The sequence below is a fragment of the Ursus maritimus genome, unplaced genomic scaffold (genome assembly GCF_017311325.1).
Source record: "Ursus maritimus isolate PB19 unplaced genomic scaffold, ASM1731132v1 scaffold_5, whole genome shotgun sequence".
Classification (NCBI taxonomy): Eukaryota; Metazoa; Chordata; class Mammalia; order Carnivora; family Ursidae; genus Ursus; species Ursus maritimus.
The window spans coordinates 3,416,112-3,437,491 of NW_024426663.1; the positions used below are offsets into that span (position 1 = coordinate 3,416,112).

The following is a 21,380-nucleotide window of genomic DNA, read 5'->3' on the forward strand; positions in this document are numbered from 1 at the left end:
AATCCATCAACAACACAGATTTGTGACCTAGCTTAATTACATCCCATCTAGTGGCAATTTTGGTTACTGTTTTCTTACTAAACAAGTTAGAAGGTTTTGTGTATTTCTGAAGCCTTCTTTCCCTACATCAACTTGCAAATTCAGAACAGTATTTATATGTGTGCTTTCTGGGTATGGATTAGCCTCTTAAAGTACATAATTCCAATAATTATCAGTGACAGAAAGGATGAATAAATTATGCTTCAAGCACAACAAAATTAACAGTAAAAAATGGTTTGCATAAGTTTTTCTTAATGCATGTGCTTATATTAAATTTAATATTCCATACAACTTGTCCTGAAAGACTCCCAATGAGTTATTAATCCTGAACTATACCACTGCCTGCTTTGGGACAAAGAATAAAATAGAATTTAAATGCTGCAGATGTCACGATGTTTTGAAAAGCTTCTTTAATTTAAGCACAGAGTTATGATGTGAATTGCAAATTCTAACAGCCTGGATGACTGAAATACCAACGGCGTGCTCATTCCTTACACCAGAGTGCAAAGATTAAGCGTCAGGTCTTGTTCACAAAATTAAAGCCAAAACCGTCATCCCCTCTCCTTGCTGAGAGCTTAGCGTTGAGGCTAGTAAGTGATGAGAGGCTGTTTTCTTTAAACAAAGAATATTATGAAGAGATTCATTTGGAAATACTGACAAAGGCTAAAAATGTCCCATCTGACTCTTTCTTTTGAAGGCTGGCAAGTGCCTGAAGTCCACAGCACTTACCACGCTACAGGCCATCAAAAGAAGTTTCCATTTATTTACCATATTTAACAGAAGGGAAGACAATGCTGATTTTTTAAAAAGTTGCTTTTTGTACTGCAAGATTTTTTTGAGGGCAAGTTTATTTGGCTTTCATTTTAGTCTGGATGTAGTAATTATTAAATGTGTACAAAACTTGCAAGGAAGTTGAAATGATAGAAACAAGCTATTTTGTTCTCTTCAGTGTTCTCCTTTCTACTCTTAAAGTACTGGGTGTGAGTTCTGTGTGGCGGTATTCGTAGGCAGCAAGCAGCTGGAGAGGGCAGGAGGAAATTCCCATCCCATAAGCTCTTCCAATGGATCTAACCAAACGATCACTAAGGTGCTAGGCCCGAGCACTTAGTAAAAGCTCCCAAGCCACGTTGAGCCCTGAGCGTGACAATCTCCTACACACATGGATCCTGAGAGGCAACTATATACACAACATGGGGTAAGTTCCCTGGATGCAGCTAAGACTCAGCTCAACAGAACCCTGCCTTGAACTCTGTGGTACGTATCATCCACACGGAGCGTCTCCAGAACTGTGCTCGCATACCTGTCAGCTACGATAAGGACTTCCTGGCAGCGGAGTAAGGGTCAATGAAGGGGGGAGGGGAGAAACAGGAGGGCTGTCCCTCTATCTTCTTCAACAGTGTAATAAGGTTCATTTGACTTCTTGACCGCTTACTCTTGCTTAATGGTAGCGCGTGTGCGTGCGTGCGTGTATGCAGGCACACGTGCATGCGTGTAACACATCAGTGTGTTTACGAACTAGAATCATGAAATTCTTTCAGCTCCGGAAAGTGGCACAAATAAGAGGAATTAAATACCAGGATGCGTCCTCTGAGGCGAAGGTACTTAACCAAAAGTAGGCGGTTATTTCTGCGGACTTGTGCTTTGTAGTTTTGCTAAGAAGTGTTTTTGCTGCCATTAAAAGCTCTAACTATGAACATCCGAAAACATTTCTTAGAACTTTTCTTGTGAATTCAGACCATAAAATAAGAGGGGTGTGTGTGTGTGTGTGTGTGTGTGAGTGAGTGAGTGTGTGTGTGTGTTTGTAAAGGCATAACTCTGACAAGAAGGCAGATTTTATATTTTCCTTCTCTTTCTCTCGCTGCTCCTTTCTCCAGACCCCCCTCCCATTCAGAACTTCCTTCTTGCTGGCACCGTTCTCAAAAACATCCTTTAAGAGCTGCTCTTTCAACCCTAAGAGTGTGCTCTTTGAGGACATTCCATGCGTGGTTGTCTGATGCCTGGACCGAGGAGCGGGGGAACAACTACCTCACTGATAATACAGGAGTGTGATGCTTCTCGCACTGCACTTATTTCTGGCAAGAAAGAAAGAAAAGAAAAACCCTAAGAGGTCCAACTAATTCCCCATATAAAAGGATGTTTACAAATAGAATCTTGCCTTGGCAGAGCAAAAAGCCACCTTTGGCTGGAATGTGTCCTGCAGACATGGCATTACCAATGCTGCTTTTAGCACCGATGGAGTAGGGTCTGTGGCATAGGGCAGCAGCCTGTGAACTGTCCCTGAAGTAGAAAACCTTTGAGAAACATCAGTGGTCCTGGTGTGAAAAAGATCAGTGGTCTGATCTTTCCTCCTGCTGAGAGGCTGTGCTTTTCTATTTACAATGGCCTGAAAAGGCAGGATTGCTGTGGTGAGCTGATAAAGCCCTTGGTAAGAGTGTTTGTTTCTGGAATACATTGGCCTCTGCCTTTTTTTTTTTTTTTTGTAAGTGGCACATACTTAAAAAACAGTTAATAACAAAAATCACCTTAGAAGACTGTTGCAGGTAATGTGGTACAAACTCATTGTTAACGAGAAGAACAGTGTTACTCTGTTGGAGGACCGGGTCCTAGAGGCTGTTTGCGTCACTGTGTGATTTTCCTCTTGATGACAGTGAGCTCTTTCTGAAGTTCACTGAACTTGGGGCGGTTTTCAGGTTTATAATCCCAGCACTTGGTCATAATTTTGAAAATGTCCTCTGGGCAATGCTGAGGGGCTGACATTCGGTACCCTGCAGACCCAAGAGGAACAGAACAGAGAGTTTAGAATGGAGATAAGATATCCATGTTCACACAGGGTATTATGCAGTCGTAATCTTTGGTACCTTATGTCGTAGGTGTAATAGAAACCCAAAAACCCATTTCAGGGCAAACTGACTTCTATTTTTACAGGTGATGCAGAATTCAGTATTACAGAGCCATCGAATTACCTTCTAGCTTGAATAACTTATTTTTCATTTGCTCATTTGTCAGAGTCTGAGGTAAGATAAATCACATACAAATGCATATTTTAGTTCTCTCAGTATTTGCTTTTAGAATTTCCTTTTAGATGTTGTGGGCAGAGTTTAAAACAAAAAAATCTATACAACCCAGCTTTTTGAAGACGAAGAGAGGATAAGGATTTTAGAAACACTAATTTAAAAGTGAAATAAAAATGAATAGGAGTTCTACTCCTTGACAGCCCAAGAACTGTTAGTCCAGAGCCGTCTGGTGCTGTGCTGGGCAGTGTGTGCGTGCCTGTGCGTGTGAGCTCAGGAAGTGAGACGGCGGTGAGAGGAACGAGGGGGCTGCACCCAGTTCCAAGCCAGCCTCCTCGAGAGGGGCCTCACGCGAGGGCATTCCCGCTGTGTCAGAGGTGTTCTCTCTGGTGAGAGCTGGAGACACAAGTGCAGGCCAGCAGGCCACCAGCACCGACCTGCTCCTGCTTCTGGGAACAGCACATGGTTTCTTCAGAAATGTTACACAATTTTCAAAAACTTCTCTCTGAAGTCCAACTACATTTCCGTTTACAATACTATTAGTGGTGCTCATTTGGCATAAAACAAAAAATAGGAGGTTGAGGAACGCTACTCTCTTTCGCTTGCAGACGTCATGCCAGGCAGGGGGAATGGAAGGAAAGCCTATAGCTCTTATTTCTAAACTGTTGGAATCTTTAAAAATTTCTTTTGCTGTTGTTGGTTTTTATTACAGAAGAGCCACACCATCCACGATGCCACACCCCTGCTGTCTGTCTGCACACTGTCCCCTCCTTCCGCTAGGAAATCCACAGACCCAGCATCAGCACCGCCCCTGGGGGCTACCCCGCCTTCGGCTTACCTCTTTCCACTTGCTCCCGGGCTTGCTGATTTGTCATTCCAGGGTACGGGCAGACTCCTAAGCTGAACGTCTCCCACAGGAGGATACCAAAGCTCCACACGTCACTCTCAGAACTGTATCTCCCTGCAGGGTGAACAAAACCAGAACTAGGGAAGGGTACAAGTACGGGGCCGTTTCTGGTTGTACAGGCCTCTGTCAGTCACATATTAGCATATTTAAGCTTACCAGCGGAATGCAATGACTAGTGATCTTATTTCTTCACTAGTTTTACTTTCCAGATCACTTCTCCCCCACCAAAAACAAATATTCAGCCAGCATGCAAGCTTACTTTCCCTGTGGTATTTAAATGAGATGGATGGTTTATATAAAAAAAGATATAAATTTATACACATCAGTGCCTAGGAGATTAAATAAGTCGGATTTCTGCAGTTTTGTTTTTGCCTGCATCATTTTCTTTCCATTAAAATTACAAACAAACTTAAAGCAATAATGAAAGTTTCTTAACTTCAGTTTTTTTACTTGTCACTGTTTACAGATATTCCTACATCCTTAAAGGTCTCATTTTCTCCACTGTTTCATTCACGGAAAATACACTTTTTCCTGTGCATTCTGAATAGAGTACAATTAACATACCTGGCTGACAAGAACAACGTCTTTAAATTATATGGCGCCTTGTTTTGTCAGACTATCTTGGTGCACCTGTTTTACTGAGCCAAATGAGCTAAGCTCTTTGGATTTCCCCCCTTTTTTGGTAGTCTTCTAGAGAAGCACAGAGATAAAAGCACAAGATACCCTCTGGAAATGGATGTGAAATCAAGGAGGGAAACGGAAAAGTCCTTTCCATCCTCTAAGATGCAAAAAATTTAAAGATTTTCATAACATTTTAATGTTATGTATAGAGCATACACTATCATAGCTAAACCCCATTCGTAGTGGTGCAAAAAACAATTCTTAAATGGTTTCATTTCTATCCCCGTTGTAAGCCACCCACCTCAACTCTGCCACTCCAGGATTATAAACACCCCTCGGCTAAAAACGTCTTGTTACTTTAAAGTAAGATGGCTTTTTCTTTTTCTTGAACAAAGTAAAATGAGAATGAGAGCGCGCCTGTGCTTTGGTAACTGCTGTGACGTCAGAGTCTGGAGCATAGTTGCTGATTATCCCCTCCAGCTGTGGGAATTAGCTTCCTTCTTACTAGACAGTAATTATGGAAATTCACTATGCTGTTTGGTAGCAAGATTAGTTTTCTTGTCTGCATATCAACTCTTTTTATGTTTGCCATCCAGTAATTTAACACTTTACAGGGAAGTCATTCAATGACTACAAGTTAAGATCATTTTTGAAGAAAGTCAAAGGTATACAGAGCCAAATACTTTGTTTTTGTAAGATAATATCAAGGTAGAGATCAAGAAAGGGATGTTGCATATAAACCAAGATCACACCGCAAAAGTGAAAGTCAATAACCTAATTCTATAACCTTGACCTTGAATCTGGTTTTGCTGGATAATTTAAATTTTTTAAAAAAATATATTTTTAATTTATCTACTTACTTTAATGAGGTATAATTGATACATATTATATCAGTTTCGGGTACAGCATAACGATTCAATATTTGTATATATCCCAAAATACAGTAAGTCTAATTGACATCTATCATAATACTTAGTTACAAAAATTTTTTTCTTGTGATGAAAACTAAAGATTTATTCTCTTAGCCACTTTCAAATGTGCCACACAGTAGTATTATAGTTACCACGCTGTGTTTTATATACCCATGATTTATCTATTTTACTACTGGAAATTTGTACTTTTTGAACCCCTTCACCCATTTGACCAATCCTTTACTTCTGGCAACCACCAATCTCCCTATATCTGACTTTGGTTTCCTTCCTTCCTTTCTTCTCTTCCCTTCCCTACCCTTCCCCCCATCTTCTTCCCTCCCCTACCCTCTGTCTTCCCTCCCCTTCCCTTCCTTCTTCTTCCCTCCCCATCCCTTCCTTCCACCTTCCTTCCCTTCCTTCCATCTTCTTTCCCTTCTTTCTTCCTTCTATCGTCCTTCCTTCCTTTTAAAGATTTCACATGAAAGTGAAATCACATGGCATTGGTCTTTCTCTGACTTATTTCACTTAGCATAATGAGCTCGATGTCCATCTATGTTGTCACAAATGGCAAGATGCTATCTTCTACGGCTGAGTAATATTCCATCGTGTATGTATACAGCACACCTTCTGTACCCTTTTATCTGTCGGTGGGCACTTTCTGTACATGTCATGGCTACTGTAAATAATGCTGCAGTGAACAGGGGGGTCCACATATCTCTTCCAGTTAGTGTTTTTCATTTCTTCAAATAAATACCCAGAAGTGGAAATACTATATCATATGGTAGTTCTATTTTTAATTTTTTCAGGAATCATCATACAGTTTTCCATAGTGGCTACACTATAAACATTTCCACCAGCAGCACACAAAGGTCGCCTTTTTTCACATCCCAACAAACATGGTTTTTTTTGTCTTTTTGATTATAGTCATTTTAACAGGTGTGAGATGATCTCATTGTAGCTTTTTTTTGGACACTGGTATTACAGCGCCATTGACTGTATTCCCTACGCTGTACCTTTCATCTCTGTGCCTTACTAATTCCGTAACTGCAAGCCCGTACCTCCTACTACCTTTCATCCACTTTGCCCATCCCCCAAACATCTCCCCTCTGTTAACCCTCAGTTTGTTCTGTGTTTATGGTATTTCCTGCTTCTGTTTTTGTGTTTTTAGATGACAAATATGAGCGAAACCATATGGTATTTGTCCTTGACTTATTTCATTTATCATCATACCCTGTAGACTCATCTATGTTGTCACAAATGGCAACATTTCATCCTTTTTTATAGTCGAGTGATATTCTATCATGTATATATACACCATATCTTTATCCATCTCTCAGCGGACACCTAGGCTGCTTCCATATCTTGGCTATTGTAAATAATGCTGCAATAAACAAAGGAGTGCATATTTTTAAATGTTTTCATTTTCTTCTGATAGAAGTGAAATTACAGGATCATATATTTTTATTTTTAATTTCTTGAGGAACCTTTAAATTGTCTACTACAGTGGCTACACTAATTTACATTCCTACCAGCAGTGCAAAGGGCTCCTTTTTCTCCACATTCTTGACAGTATTGTTATTTCTTTTTGATTCTAGCCATTCTTACAGGTGTAAGGTGATCTCTCATTGTGGTTTGGATTTGCATTTCCTTGATGATTAGTGATATTAAGCATCTTTTCATGTGTCTGTTGACCATCTGTATGTCTTCTTTGGGAGAAAAATGTTCAGGTCCTCTGCCCATTAATATTATAATTTGTGAGTTTTTTTGGTGTTGACTTGTGTAAGTTCCTTATATACTTTGGATATTAACCCCTTATCAGATATGTCATTTGCAAATATCTTCTCCCATTCAGTAGGCTTCCTTTTTGTTTTATTGGTGGTTTCCTTTGCTGTGCAGAAGATTTTTATTTTGGTGTAGTCCCAATAGTTCATTTTTGCTTTTGTTTCCTTTGCCTGAGGAGACATAGCTAGAGAAATATTGCTAAGGCTAATATCAAAAATACTACTGCTAATGTTTTTTTCTAAGAGTTTCTAAGAGTTTCATGGTTTCAGGTCTCATATTTAGGTCTTTATTTCGAGTTTATTTCTGTGTATGGTGTAAGAAAGTGGTCCAGTTTCATTCTTTTGGCTGCAGCTATCTAGTTTTCCCAGCACCATTTATTATAATTATTTAAAAAAATATTTAAGTAATCTCTACACACAAAATGGGGATCGCACTCATGACCCCGAAATCAAGAGTCACACACTCTTACAACTGAGCCAGCCAGGCGCTCATCCCAGCACCATTTATTAAAAAAATTGTCTCTTCCTCAATGTATATTCTTTTCTCCTTTGTCACAGATTAAGTGACCATATAAGCATGGGTTTATTCCTGGGTTTTTTTCTGTTCCACTGACCTATGTGTCTATTTTTGTGTCAATACATACTGTTTTCATTACTACAGCTTTGTAGTACATCTGGAAATCTGGGATTGTAATACCTCTAGCTTTGTGCTTCTTTCTCAATATTGCTTTGGCTGTTCAGAGTCTTTGTGGTTCTATACAAATTTTAGGATTATTTGTTCTAGTTCTCTGAAAAATACTATTGGTATTTTGATAGGGATGGCATTGAATCTGTAGGTTGCTTTGGGTAGTATGGATATTTTAACAATACTCTTTCTTCTAATCCATGAGCATGGTATGTCTTTCCATTTGTTTTTGTCCTCTTCAATTTCTTTCATCAACATTTTATAGTTTCCAGAATACAGGTCTGTCTCCCCCTTTGTTAAGTTTATTCCTAGGTATTTTATTCTTTTAGTGCAGTTTTAAGTGGAATTGTTTTCTTAATTTCTCTTTCTACTACTTTGCTGTTAGTGTATAAAAACACTACAGATTTCTGTATGTTAATTTGTATCCTGTAACTTTACTAAATTTATTTATTCTAATGGTTTTTGGTACAGTCTTTTGGGTTTTCTACTTATAGTAACATGTCATCTGTAAATAGTGACAGTTTTACTTCTTCCTTACCAACTTGGATGTCCTTTATTTCTTTTTCTTTTCTCATTGCTATGGCTAGGACTTCCAGCACTATGTTGGATAAAAGTGGCAAGAATGGACCTCCTTGTCTTCTTCTTTATCTTAGAGGAAAAGCTCAGTTTTTCACCATTGAGTATGATGTAAGCTTTGGGCATTTCATGTATGGCCTTTACTATGTTGAGGTATGGTCCCTCTAAACTCAGCTTATTAAGAATTTTTATCACGAATGGATGTTGAATTTGGTCAGACGCATTCTGTGTATCTAACTGAAATGATGATTTCACTTTGATTGATTTGTGAATATTGAACTATCCTTGCGCCCCTGGAATAAATCCTACTTGATTGTAGTGAATGATCCTTTTAATGTCATGCTGAATGTGGTTTGTTAATGTTTTGTAAGGATTTTTGAATCTTTGTTCACTAGGGATATTGGCCTGTAGTTTTCTTTTTTTGTACTGTCTTGGTATGGTTTTGATGTGAAGGTAAGGCTGGCCTTACAGGATGTATTTGGAAGCTTTCTCTATTTCTTAATGTAATTTGAAGAAGATAAGTATTAACTCTTCATTAAATGTTTGGTAGAATTCACCTGTGAATCCATCTGGTTCTGGACTTTTGTTTGTTGGGAGTTTCTGATTACCAATTCAATTTGGTCATTAGCAGTTGGTCTGTTCATATTTTCTAATTGTTCCTGATTTTTAGAAGAAGATATGTTTCTAGGAATTTATCCATTCCTTCTAGGTTGTGCAATTCATTGGCATATAATTTTTTGTAGTAGTCTCTTGTAATCCTTTGTATTTCTGTCATCTTGGTTGTTACTTTTCTTTCATTTCTGGTTTTCTTTATTTAGGTCCTCTTTTTTCTTGATGAGTCAGGTTAAAGATTTAGCAATTTTGTTGATCTTTTCAAAGAACCAGATCTTGGTTCCACTGATATTTTTTTTTTTTTTTTTTGCTTTCTTAAGTCTCTCTTTCATTTATTTCTACTGATCTTTATTATTTCCTTCCTTCTACTAACTTTGGACTTTGTATGTTCTTCTTTTTTTTCTAGTTCCTTTAGGTGTAAGGTAAGATTGTTTATTTGAGATTTTTGTTTGTTTGTTTCTTGAGGGAGACCTGTATTGCTATGAATTTCCCTCTTAGAATTACTTTTACTGTATCTCAACGATTTTGAGCCATTGTGTTTTCATTTGTCTCCATGTATTTTTTTAATTTCCTTTTTGATTTCTTCATTGAATCATTGCTTGGTTAGCAGCATGTTGTTCAGCCTCCATGTGTTTGGGCTTTTTCTAGGTTTTTTTTTTTCCCTATAATTGATTTCTAGTTTCATACTGTTGTGATCAGAAAAGATGTATGATATCAGTCTTCTTAAATTTATTGAGATTTGTTTTGTGGCCTAACGTGATTTATTCTGGAGAATGTTCTCCATGTGCATTTGAAAAGAAATGTGTATTCTGTTGTTTTTGGATGGAATGTTCTGTATACATCTGTTAAATCCACCTGTCTATTGTGTCATTCAAAGACACTGTTTCCTTATTGATTTTCTGTCTGGATGATCTCTCCATTGATGTGAGTAGGGTGTTAAAGTCCCCTACTATTATTTTATTAGTGTCAATTTCTCCCTTTATGTCTTTTAATATTTGCTTTATGTATTTAAGTGCTCCAATATTGGGTGTATAGATAGTTAGAACTGTTATATCCTCTTGATCCCTTTATCATTATGTATTGCCCTTCTTTATTTCTTGCTACAGTCTTTGTTTTAAAGCCTGTTTTATCTTATATGAATATTGCCCTTTCCTTTCATAATTTTCTTCTGATTATGTCATTTTCTTTTCTGCTTAACGAAGTCCCTTTAACATTTCTTGTAAGACAGTTTAGTGGTGAGGGACTCCTTTAACTTTTGCCTGGAAAACTCTTTATTTCTCCTTTAATTCTAAATAATAACCTTGCCAGGCAGAGTGTTCTTGGTTGTAAGTTTTTTCTTATCAGCACTTTGAATATTATGATGCCATTCTCTTCTGGCCTGCAAAATTTCTGCTGAAAAATAAGCCAGTAGCTTTATAGGATTACCCTTGTATATTACAAGTTGCTTCTCTTTTGTTGCTTTAACATTTTTTTTAATCTTTAATCCTTGAAATTGTGATTATGTGTGTCATGGTGTGGGTCTCCTTGGGTTTATCTTGTTTGGAACTTTCTTTGCTTCCTGAACCTGGAGCTATTACTTCTTGAAATAAGTTTTCTGCTCCTTTCTCTTCTCCTTCTGGAACCCCTATAATGTGAATGTTTGTTTGCTTGATGTTAAGATCAAGGTTATGATCCCTTAGCCTAACCTCATTTTAAAAATTCTACTTTTTGCTTTCCTGCTTGAGTGCTATTACCCTGTTTTCCAGATTGATGATCTGTTCTTCTTCATCCTCAAATCTAATATTGATTGCCTCTAGTGTATTTTTCATTTTGGTTATTGTATTCTTCAACTCTGATTAGTTTTGTTTTACATTTTCTCTTAGTGAAGTTCTCACAAAGTTCATCTATTCTTCTCCAGTCTGGTAAGCATCTTTATGGCATTACTTTGAACTATTTGTCAAGTAGATGGATGCTCTCCATTTCATTTAGTTCTTTTTCTGAGGTTTTGTTTTGTTCTTTGATTTGAAGCATCTTCCTCTGTCTCCTAATTTTGCTTGTCTTTCTGTGTTTGTTTCTATGAATGAGGCAAAACTGCTATGTCTGCTAACTTGAGAAAATGGTCTTGTGTGTGGTCATCCCCTGTGTAGACTGTGTGTGCTTGGTGACTTTGGCTGGCTGGCTGGAGCCGTGACTGATATTGGCTGGGGTTCCTGGGCACTCTGTACTAGGCTTCCCTGGTGGGAGTGGAAGTGGGTATGGGCCAGAGCAATCCTGGGCAGTCTCTTGAAGAGGGTGCCCTGCAGGAGAGCTGAGGCTAATGTGGGGTGCAAGCCAGGGGTCCCAGGGTATTCAGTGCAGGCAAAGATAACCCTGGTGGGGTGGCTGACACTGAGGGATCCGTAAGCCTGGGTGTCCTGGGATGCTCTATGCAGGATGCATCCTGGTAGGGTGGCTAGAGCCAGGGCAGGGTGTGGGCTGGGGGGCTCCCAGAGGACTCTGTAACAGGAGTGCCCTAGCAAGTCATCTGGAGCCAAAGTGGTATCTTTGAGGGTGAGGTGCACCTGTGTTACCTTGGCAAAAACTACTAGAGATGTAATGAGCACTGACCAGGCATGTCCTGGTGTGTGCTGTGCTGGGTGGGGATGCCTTGCTAGGATGGCTTGGGTTGGTGTGGGCTAGGGGTTCAGGGTTCATTGAGGAGGCAGGCTGGCTTTCAAGGTGCAGTGGAATGTAAACCATGACACTTGCCAGCCCCTCTGATTTGGAGAGTTCCAGCAGCTCCCCTGCTGTTTAGAAGAGTTCTAGAGCTAGATCTTTTAAATTCTAATTGCTTTTTTAAACCACGGCTTTTTTCTCCTTTTTTTTTTTTTTTTTAACCTAAGTTCCAAAGGGCATCTGGGACATCATGTCACGGTGGTTTTGATTTGCATTTTCCTGGTGATTAATGATATTGAGCATTTTTTTTTTCATGTACTTATTGGCCATCTGTATGTCTTCTTTAGAAAACGGTCTTGTCAAATTTGCCTGTTTCTTAATTGAATTAGTTTTTTTATATTGAGTTGTATGAATTATTTTGGATATTATCAGCCCTTCATCAGAAACATGATTTGCAAATACTTTCTCCCATTTAGCAGGTTCCCTTTTCATTTCGTTGTTTCCTTTCCTTTGCTGTGCAGAAAGTTGTAGCTTGATGTAGTCCTACTAGTTAGTTAAAGTAGAAAACCTTTGCTTTTGGTGTCAGATCCAAAAAAATTATCTCCAAGACCAAGTCAAGGAAATTACTGCCTATGTTTACTTCTAGGAATTTAGTGGGTTTGAGTCTTCTGTTAAAGTCTTGAATCCATTTCGAGGTAATTTTTGTGTATGGTATAAGATAGTGGCCCAGTTTCATTCTTTTGCATGTGACTGTGTAGTTTTCCCAGCAGCATTTATTGAAGAGACTGTTCCCTCCCTATTGTATCGTCTTGGTCCTTCTGTTATAAATCGATTAACCATATATACATTGGTTTATTTCTGGGCTCTCCTATTTCATTGATCTATGTATCTATTTTTACACCAACACCCTACTGTTTCAATTACTACAGCTTTTTAGTAGAGTTTGACAACAACCAGCACAATGCCTCCAACTTTGTTCTTTCCCAAGATTGCCTTGGTTATTCATGGTCTTTTGTAGCTCCATACAAATTTTAGAATTGTTCTATTTCTTTCAAAAACGCATTTAATCTGTTGGTTACTTGGGTAGTATATACATTTAACAATATTAATTCTCCTAATCCAGGAGCATGGAATATCTTTTATTTGTATTGTCATCAGTTTCTTTCAATAATATCTTACAGTGTCTGAGTATAAGTCTTTCACCTCCTAAGTTAAATTTATTTGTAGGTATTTTATTCTTTTTGATGCAATTGTAAACAGATTGTTTTCTTAATTTCTCTTTCTGATAGTTCATTTCAATGTATAGAAATGCAACAGATTTTTGTATACTGTACCCTGCAACTTTACAGAATTCATTAATTCTAACAGTTTATTGGTAGAGTCTTTAGTGTTTCTATATATAATAATGCCATCTGCAAAGAGTGGTAATTTTACTTCTTTTCCAGTTGACATGCTTTTTATTTTATCCTTACATAATTGCTCTGGCTACAACTTCCAATACTACGTTGAGTAAAAGTGGTGAGAGTGGGAATCCTTGTTTTATTCCTGATCTTAGAAAAGCTTTCAGCTTTTCACTGTTGAGTATGATGGCTGTGGGCTTGTGTCATATATGGCCTGTATTATGCTCTGATATGTTCTTTCTATACCCAGTTTGTTGAGATTTTATCACAAATGGATGTTGAATTTTGCCAAATGCTTTTTTCTGCATCGATTGAGATGATAATTTTTATCCTTCCTTTTGTTTCTTTGGCAATTCTCGTTGATTGTCTTGTGGAGGTTAAAACATTCCTGCATCCCTGGAATAAATCCCACTTGAATGTGGTGTGTACCTCTTAATGTATTGCTGAATTCGGTTTGCTAAAATTTTGTTGAGGAATTTTGCAGCTATGTTCATAAGAGATATTGGCCTATAATTTTCTTTTCTTGTGGTGTCTTTGTCTGGTTTTGATATCAGGGTGATGCTGGCCATGTAAAATGACTTTGGAAGTATTTCCTCCTCTTCTATTTTTTGGAAGAGTTTTAAAGAAGAATTAATGCCCATCTTTCTCCATGTTTGGTAAGATACGCCAGTGAAATCATGTGGTCCTGGACTTTTGTTAGTTTTTGTTTACTAGTAAGGAAATCAAATCAGTAATCAGTTTGTTCAGATTCTCTATGTCTTCATAATTCAGTCTTGGTTAAGTTGTATATTTTTAGGAATTTATTCTACTTTGTCCTTGTGTTGTGGCATATTGTTGTTCACAGTAGTCTTTTATGACCCTTTGTATTTCTGTGGTACCAGTGTAATATCTCCTCTTTCATTTCTTGTTTTGAGTCCTCATTTTTCTTTGTAAGTCTAGCTAAAGGTTTGTCAATTTTATTTTTTTCAGAGAACAATCTCTTTGCTCACCCACCATTCTTTTTATTGTCTTTTTAGTCTCTTTCCTATATTTCTGCTCTGAGCTTTGTTATTTCCTTCCTTCTACTAACTTTGGGCTTCATTTCTCCTTCTTTTTCTAGTTACTTGATGAATAATGTTAGTTTGAGATTTTTCCCTTTATTTATTGCCATGAACTTCCCTCTTAGAATTGCTTTTCCTGCATCTCATAAATTTTGGTATATTGTATTTCCATTTTGATTTGTCTCAAGGGTTTTTTAAAATATTTTATTTACTTCTTCTACAGAGAGAGAACACACATAAGCAGAGGGAGAGGGAGAAGCAGAGAATCCCAAGCAGACTCCATGCTGAGTGAGGAGCCCCATGAGGGGCCTGATCTCACAACTCTGAGATCATGACCTGAGCCGAAATGAAGAATTGGACACTTAACTGACTGAGCCACCCTGGTGCCCCTCAAGGTATTTTTTTTGATTGCTCTTTTGATTTCTTTAACCCATTGGTTTTTCAGTAGAATGATGTTTAATCTCCAAATAAATGTGAAATTTCATAACATTGTGGTCAGAAAAGATGCTTGATATGATTTCAATCTTCTTAAATTTATTAAGACTTGTTTTGTGGCCTAAGATATGATCTGTCCTAGAGAATATTTCATACGCATTTGAGAAGGATGCGTATTTTGGTGCTTTTGAATGAGATGTTCTGTATATATCTACGCAGTCCATCTGGTCCAATGTGTCATTTAAAGTCCATATTTCCTTACTGATTTTTCTGTCTGGATGATCCATCCATAGATGTAAGTGGTATTTTAAACTCTTCTACATTATTGCTATTTATTTCTCCCTTTAGATATGTTAACATTTGCTTTATATGTTTAAGTGCATAAATATTTACAAATGTTATATACTCTTGTTATATTGGCCACTTTATCATTCTGTGATGCCCTTCTTTGTCCTTGAATAGTCTTAAAATCGATTTGGTGTGATATAAGTACAGCTATCTTAGCTTTCTTTTTATTTTCATTGGCATGAAATATCTATTCCTATCTCCTCAAGTCTGTGTATGTCCTTTCATCTGCAGTGAGTTTCCTGTGGGCAGCTTATAGATGAATCTTGTTTTTTATCCACTCATCCAGTCTCTGTCTTTTGATTAGAGAATTTAGTCAATTTACACTTAAAGCAATTGTTGATAGATATGTACTTATTGCTGGTATAATTGCTTCCCAGCTGTTTGTAGTTTTTCTCTGTTCATTTCTTCTCTTGCTCCTTTCCTTTGTGGTTTGATTACTTTCTTTACTGGTATGCTTAAATTTCTTTTCTAATGATCTTTTGTGTATCTACTATAAATTTTTGCTTTGTGGTTACCATGAGGGTTACATAAAAAAACCTATATTTATAACACTCTATTTTAAGTTGATAAAAACTTAAGTTTGAATGGATTCTAAAGCTCTACAAATTTACTCTCCCTCACAACATTTGGTTTTTGATGTCATAGTTTACATCTTTTTATTTTGTGTATCCCTTAACTAATTATTAGTTATTTTTATTACTTTTGTCTTTTAACCTTCATAGTAGCTTTGTAAATGATTAATCTATCTTCACTATACATTTACCTTTATCAATGAGATTTATACTTTCATGTGTTTTCTCGTTACTAATAAGCACCCTTTCTTTTCAGCTTAGAGAAGTCCTTTTAACATTTCTTGTAAGGCTGGTTTAATGGTGATGAACTTCTGAACTTTCGCTTATCTGGAGAATTCTTTGTATCTCCATCAATTCTAAATGGTAACTTTGCCAAGTAGAGTCTTCTTGGTTGCAAGTGTTCTACTTTCAGTTTCTGAATATATTGTGCTACTCTCTTCTGGCCTGCAAAGTTTCTGCTAAAAAATTTGCTGATAGTCTTATGGGGGCTCCTTTGTATGTGACAATTTGTTTTTCTCTTGCTGCTTTTAAGATTATTCTCTTTAATCTTTGACATTTTAATTATGTGTCTTGGTGTGAGTCTCTTTGAGTTCCTTTTATTTGTAACTCAATGGGCCTCCTAGATCAGGATGTGTTTCTTTCCCTAAATTTGGGAAATTTTTAACCATTATTTCTTCAAAGAAGTTGTCTGTCCCTTACTCTCCCCTCTTCTTCCTCTGGGACTTATATAAGGCAAATGTTAGTCTGCTTCATGGTGTCCTATAAGTCCCTTGAGTTATCTTCACTTTTTAAAATTCTTTTTGCTGCTCTGATTGGGTGAGTTCACTACTTTGAGTTAACGGGTCCTTGCTTTTTCATCCAGTTTGCTGGTAAACTCCTCTAGTGTATTTTTTTTTTTTAAGCTCAATTATTTCATGTTTCAGCTCTGTGACTTGTTTGGTACTTTGTTAGATTTTCTATCTCTTCATTGAAGTTCTCGCCACGTGCATCCCTTCTTCTGAGTTTGGTAAGCATCATTATGATCATTACTTTGAAGTCTTTACCAGGTAAATCATTTATCTCTGTTTCACTAAAATTTTATTTTCCTGAGGGTTTATTTTGTTCTTTCGTTTGGAACATATTTCAGTGTTTCTTCATTTTGCTTGACTCTGTTGGTTTTTATGCATTTAAGGAACAGCCACCTCTCCCAGTCTTGTAGAAGTACCCTCATGTATTACATGAATGTCGTCATTGAACCTTGCCCTAGCTCTTTGTTGTCTTTCAAACCTTTGTGATTGCCCATGCAGACTACTTTAATAGCTCACAGTAGTTGAGGGCACTCCTAGACCTATCGTGTCCAAAAGAAAGAATCTCAGCACTGAAACTGAGTTTGATTTGCAGCCAGTTTAGTAGTTTCTAAACTACTGGCTGGTCCCACAGTCCTGTGGGACTACAAGTGTAAGCCCCACTGACCACTAGAGCCAGCCAATCTGGAGTTGTCCTCTGGGCAGCAGTTGTAAAAATTGGGGTTTTAGATGAGTGCATAAGTTCCTTTCTGGGAGATACCAGGGAGGTGGAGTGAGGCAGAGGGAGAGTGCAAAGATGGTATCTACCAGTCTGCATTACTTCAGCCTCTAGATGGGTGCCAAACCTGAAGACTTCCCCTCAGTCTGAAGCCCCCGACAGGCGAATGGTCTTCTTTCATAGTTGGCTTTTGGTGCAGTGCCTTGGGGAATGCTTGCTTGCCAAGAACTCTCTGATGTTACAGTCCTCTAGGACTCAGGAATGCAAGTGTCCCTTGGTCACTAGAGCCAGATCAAGGGGCATTCTCTGGATGGCAGCCCCTAAAACTAGAACACCAGGTGGGTGTAAGAGCTCTCTCCTGAGAGACACTGGTGCTCTGGAAAACATCAGGGACAGAATATGAAGATGACACCTGCCCTTTAATGTCTCTGGAAAGGATTATAGTCAGGTCTTAGATGTGTGTTCAGTTAGAAGCCTGCACCTCTGGCTGTAGCTATGATGATAAGACAAAAGGCCTCTTTCGCAGAAAGACAGAGCTCTTCAGCCTACTGCCACTTACTATGCCCTAGGGATGGTACCTGTTTAAGAACTTTATTGGTTACAGTCCTGTGGAGCTGTGAAAGTAAGCCCTGCTGACCACCAGAGCCAGGTGATATAGAGGTGTTCCCAGGTACCAGCTAGTAAAACCCAAGCACTAGACAGGGCATGAGCTCCTTTCTGGGAGACTGTGGCAAGAAAAGTAGAGGGAAAGTACAGAGATGGTGTCCACAGGCCTGTAGATGGGTGCCATGCCAGAAGTCTGCCCTCAGGCCACAGCTCCTGGACAAGCAAGTAAAGGCTGTGGCTATGCTGGTGTCTGTCAGGGCACTTGGGTGGTAGCCTGCCAAGAACTGTCTCTTGGACTGTTACAGTCATACGGTACACAGGAATGCAAGCCCCCTGCCTTCCAGAACCTGATGATCAAGGGGTGTTCCCTGTGTGGCAGCTGCAAAAACCAGGCTACTAGATATGTATAAAAGCTTCCCCTCTGAGAGATAAGGATGCTCTGGGGTGCAGCAGCAGGAGAATGTGAAAATGGCATCTGCCAGCTTCCATCCCTGGAAAGGATCCCCAGCAGACCTGTAGATGTGTATTAAATAAGATGCCTCTCAGGCTGATGCTTTAAGTCTAGCAAATGAGCTGCTTTCATATAGCCTGTCCGTTGGCTGCTTCTGCTCTGGGCCCTAGGGCAGGTGATTCCAAGCATGGGGTCTTTTAAGAGTTGTTTTTACATTCCCTGTAGCCTGTGGGTTACATGGATGTGAGCCCTGTTGGTTTTGGAAGGTAGATATTTTGGGAGCTGACCACTCAGGTGCAGGTCTTAAATGCTGGGATGCCTGAAGTGGGGGCTTAAACCTTTTGCTCTTCAGGAGAAGCTCTGGGTTTTTAGTTTCCTCCTGATGATGGTTCTCTGTGCTGGGGGAGGGGTTTATGATGAGATGGTGTCTTAGCCTCTCTTACCTGCTGTGATACCGGGTTTTTTTTTCTTGTTTGCCTAATTCGTAGCACTTGCTTAGCTAGTTTTTTGGGGTTTTTTGAGAAAATTGTTCCATAGACTTGGTGTGTCTGTGAGAGAGGTGTGAGTTGGGATCTTCCTACATCATCATGTTGAAACAGAACCTTGTTGGATAATTTTAATGGGCTAAGAGCAACTTATGATTGTATGGAATTTTGCTACTTCTCCATCTCATTTGATCCCCACAATACCCTTATGTGGAAAAGGCACTATTTTCTCATCTTGCAAATTAGAAAACATAGGTGCAGATAAGTAGATGACTTGCCAAGGTCATGCAACTAATGACATAACTGGAGGGAAATCTGGCCCTGATGATTGATCCAGGACTCTTTTCACTATAAATCCTGCCTCTTTCTCATTTCAGATTACTTAGTTATGTCAGGTTAATTAGAGGATGCATCAGCCCAAAATTCTTAGGTGACAAATGAAAAAATGTCTTTTAATTTTCTTTTTTAGATTATTTCTTAGTTGAAGATGAGTATCCTATTTGCGCTTTACAAAGACAGTCCTTCGGTAACAGCTATATTGAGCACGGTAGCAATATATGCTAAAAGACTATCAAGTATGCTGCCATTTCATGTTTAAAAAGTGGGGGAGGGGATATATATACAATTATGTATTGTGTGGCTTGAGGTGGGTGGGAGAGGAGCTTACATGTCATTGCAGGCTCTACTATTGCTTGATTTAAAAAAAAAGTATATGTGTCATTTTTTAAAAAATTAAATGAGAGCAACACTAATGACAAAATAATGGTGAAAATAAGTTCAAGTCTATGGCCCTAAGACAAAATTTCTCAGAGGTTCCTTAGACTGAAGTATTTTTCTGTCAACTTTGCTCCCACATGTCATGGGAGACTTGGGCAGTATTTCAGCTACTCTGAGGCAACAATGAAGAAGAAAAGACCCTTGGAAATAAGGCAAAATCTTGCCACGAATCATAAAATGATACTTGCATAAAATATGAAAGAAGTATTAAGAAGTAGGTCTTTCAATAGATATATTTTCCACTCCTGTTAAACTCTGAGGAACTCCCTCATTGGGTTGGGTAATAAATAAAATATTCCAGACTTCTTCCTCATCTGTTAAAATCTCTCCCCCTTTGTCATGTAAATTGTTCTGCATCGTATTAATAGTAAAGACGAAAAAAAATGTCCCTCATTGCCAACCAAAGATCTTCATATCTCTATTACTTAAAATGCTGTAGGTCTGGCTCTAAGAGATATCTGGAAATAGAATTTTGATTTGTAAATACTGCAGCTTGAAATTCAACTAAAATACATTTTGATTGAAAGGCAGAATTGCTCTTGGCATACCAGTAAGAGGACTTTGAAAGGCAATGAAGAGGATCTGGTCAATAGGGTTAAAACAAACCTAGCTGGATTTCAGCTCTCCCAAGTCCAGTTCCAGCCCCTTATAGGAATGCTATAAGAAGGGGTTAACAACATTTTGTCCCTTAAAGAAAACCTCTGCATAAATAACATGGTATAGTCTTTTATCCTGTGATTGTTTGTCATAGGAATATAACCTTAGAGTAATATCAGTGAAGAAAATAGCAGGGCTGCCATTTTCTCTAGATTCTCAGGAATAGTGGAATTGGTCTGTGATCATTAGAAAGCTCACAAAAACTTCTCTTGCCAGCACATGGGAAGACAAATGAGGGTGAGGATTAGTATCTATGGAGTTTGTTAAGCTCAAAAACTTCATTATTGGGAAGTAGAACAACTTAGTCAATTTCTCATAATGACAACTACATACAGCATATACTCCACAGTATCATTAGTATACAAAATACAGAACAGATCCCCAACTAACTTCCAAGCACATCCCAAAGCTTTATCTGGAAAATATTTGGCGGTTCCTTGAAAAGTTAAACACAGAATTACCATATGACCCTTAGTGTATACCTAGAATAACACAAATGTTCATAGCAGTATTCACAGTAGCTGAAAGGTGAAAACTGCCCAAATATGCACATTGAATGAATGGATAAACATATACAATGGGATATTCAGCCATAAAAAGGAATTGCCTTAATTATACATGCTACAACATGGATAAACCTCAAAAACATTTAAGAAATGTATAGTATGATTCCATTTATAAGGAGTATGAAGTATAGGTAAACCCACAGCCACGGAAGGTAGACGTGGTTGCCGGTGGCTGGGGGAAAGGAGGAATGGGGAGTTTTATTTTGGAGCGATGGAAACGTTGGACCTAGAAAGAAGCAGTGGTTGTACAATACTGTGAACTGTACTAAATACCACTGAATTATTCACTTCAAAATGGTTAATTTCAAGTTATGTGAATTGTACCTCACTTAAAAGCTTTGTCTTTAATTTAGGCATTAAATTAAGGCACTTATAAATGCCCTATTTTTCATGATGAAGTAATTTTTCATTTTAAATCAGTAAAGAATCATTTTATATTTCAATTTAAAACATGCTATACCCATTCACCAACCCATGGCTCATGTGCTGCTTCCCTTAATGAAAATGTAATTTATAATTTCACTTAAAGCATAATCTCTTGCAATTCTTGAACCCATCTTGTTATAGCCCATTTTATCCCAAACACAGGTAATGCAACCTGTATCTATTTCCAATTACAATGACACACACACACAAATCCCTGCTGTTTTATAAATGTAACTTCCATCTCTCTCCACAAGACTTATGCAAGTTCCAGAGGCTGAAACGCTAAGAAAGCATGTTAACTTTTAGAGTGAGAAACTATAGACTTGACAATATTTTA

The 21,380-nt window shown here is 38.1% G+C and overlaps 1 protein-coding gene across 7 annotated transcripts in view; it reads right to left on the reverse strand.

Annotated features, from left to right (window-relative positions):
• Positions 1–271: 271 nt before the first annotated feature.
• Positions 272–21,380, reverse strand: part of FER (FER tyrosine kinase) — a 424,607-nt gene continuing 403,498 nt past the window's right edge. For all 7 annotated transcript variants that reach the window (XM_040621988.1, XM_040621989.1, XM_040621985.1 and 4 more), the window contains 2 exons: positions 3,889–4,011; positions 272–2,804 (listed from right to left, as the gene is read on the reverse strand). In XM_040621988.1, coding sequence (XP_040477922.1) covers positions 2,659–2,804; positions 3,889–4,011 — 269 coding nt within the window. In that variant the 3' untranslated portion in view covers positions 272–2,658. The remainder of the gene's footprint in view (positions 2,805–3,888; positions 4,012–21,380) is intronic.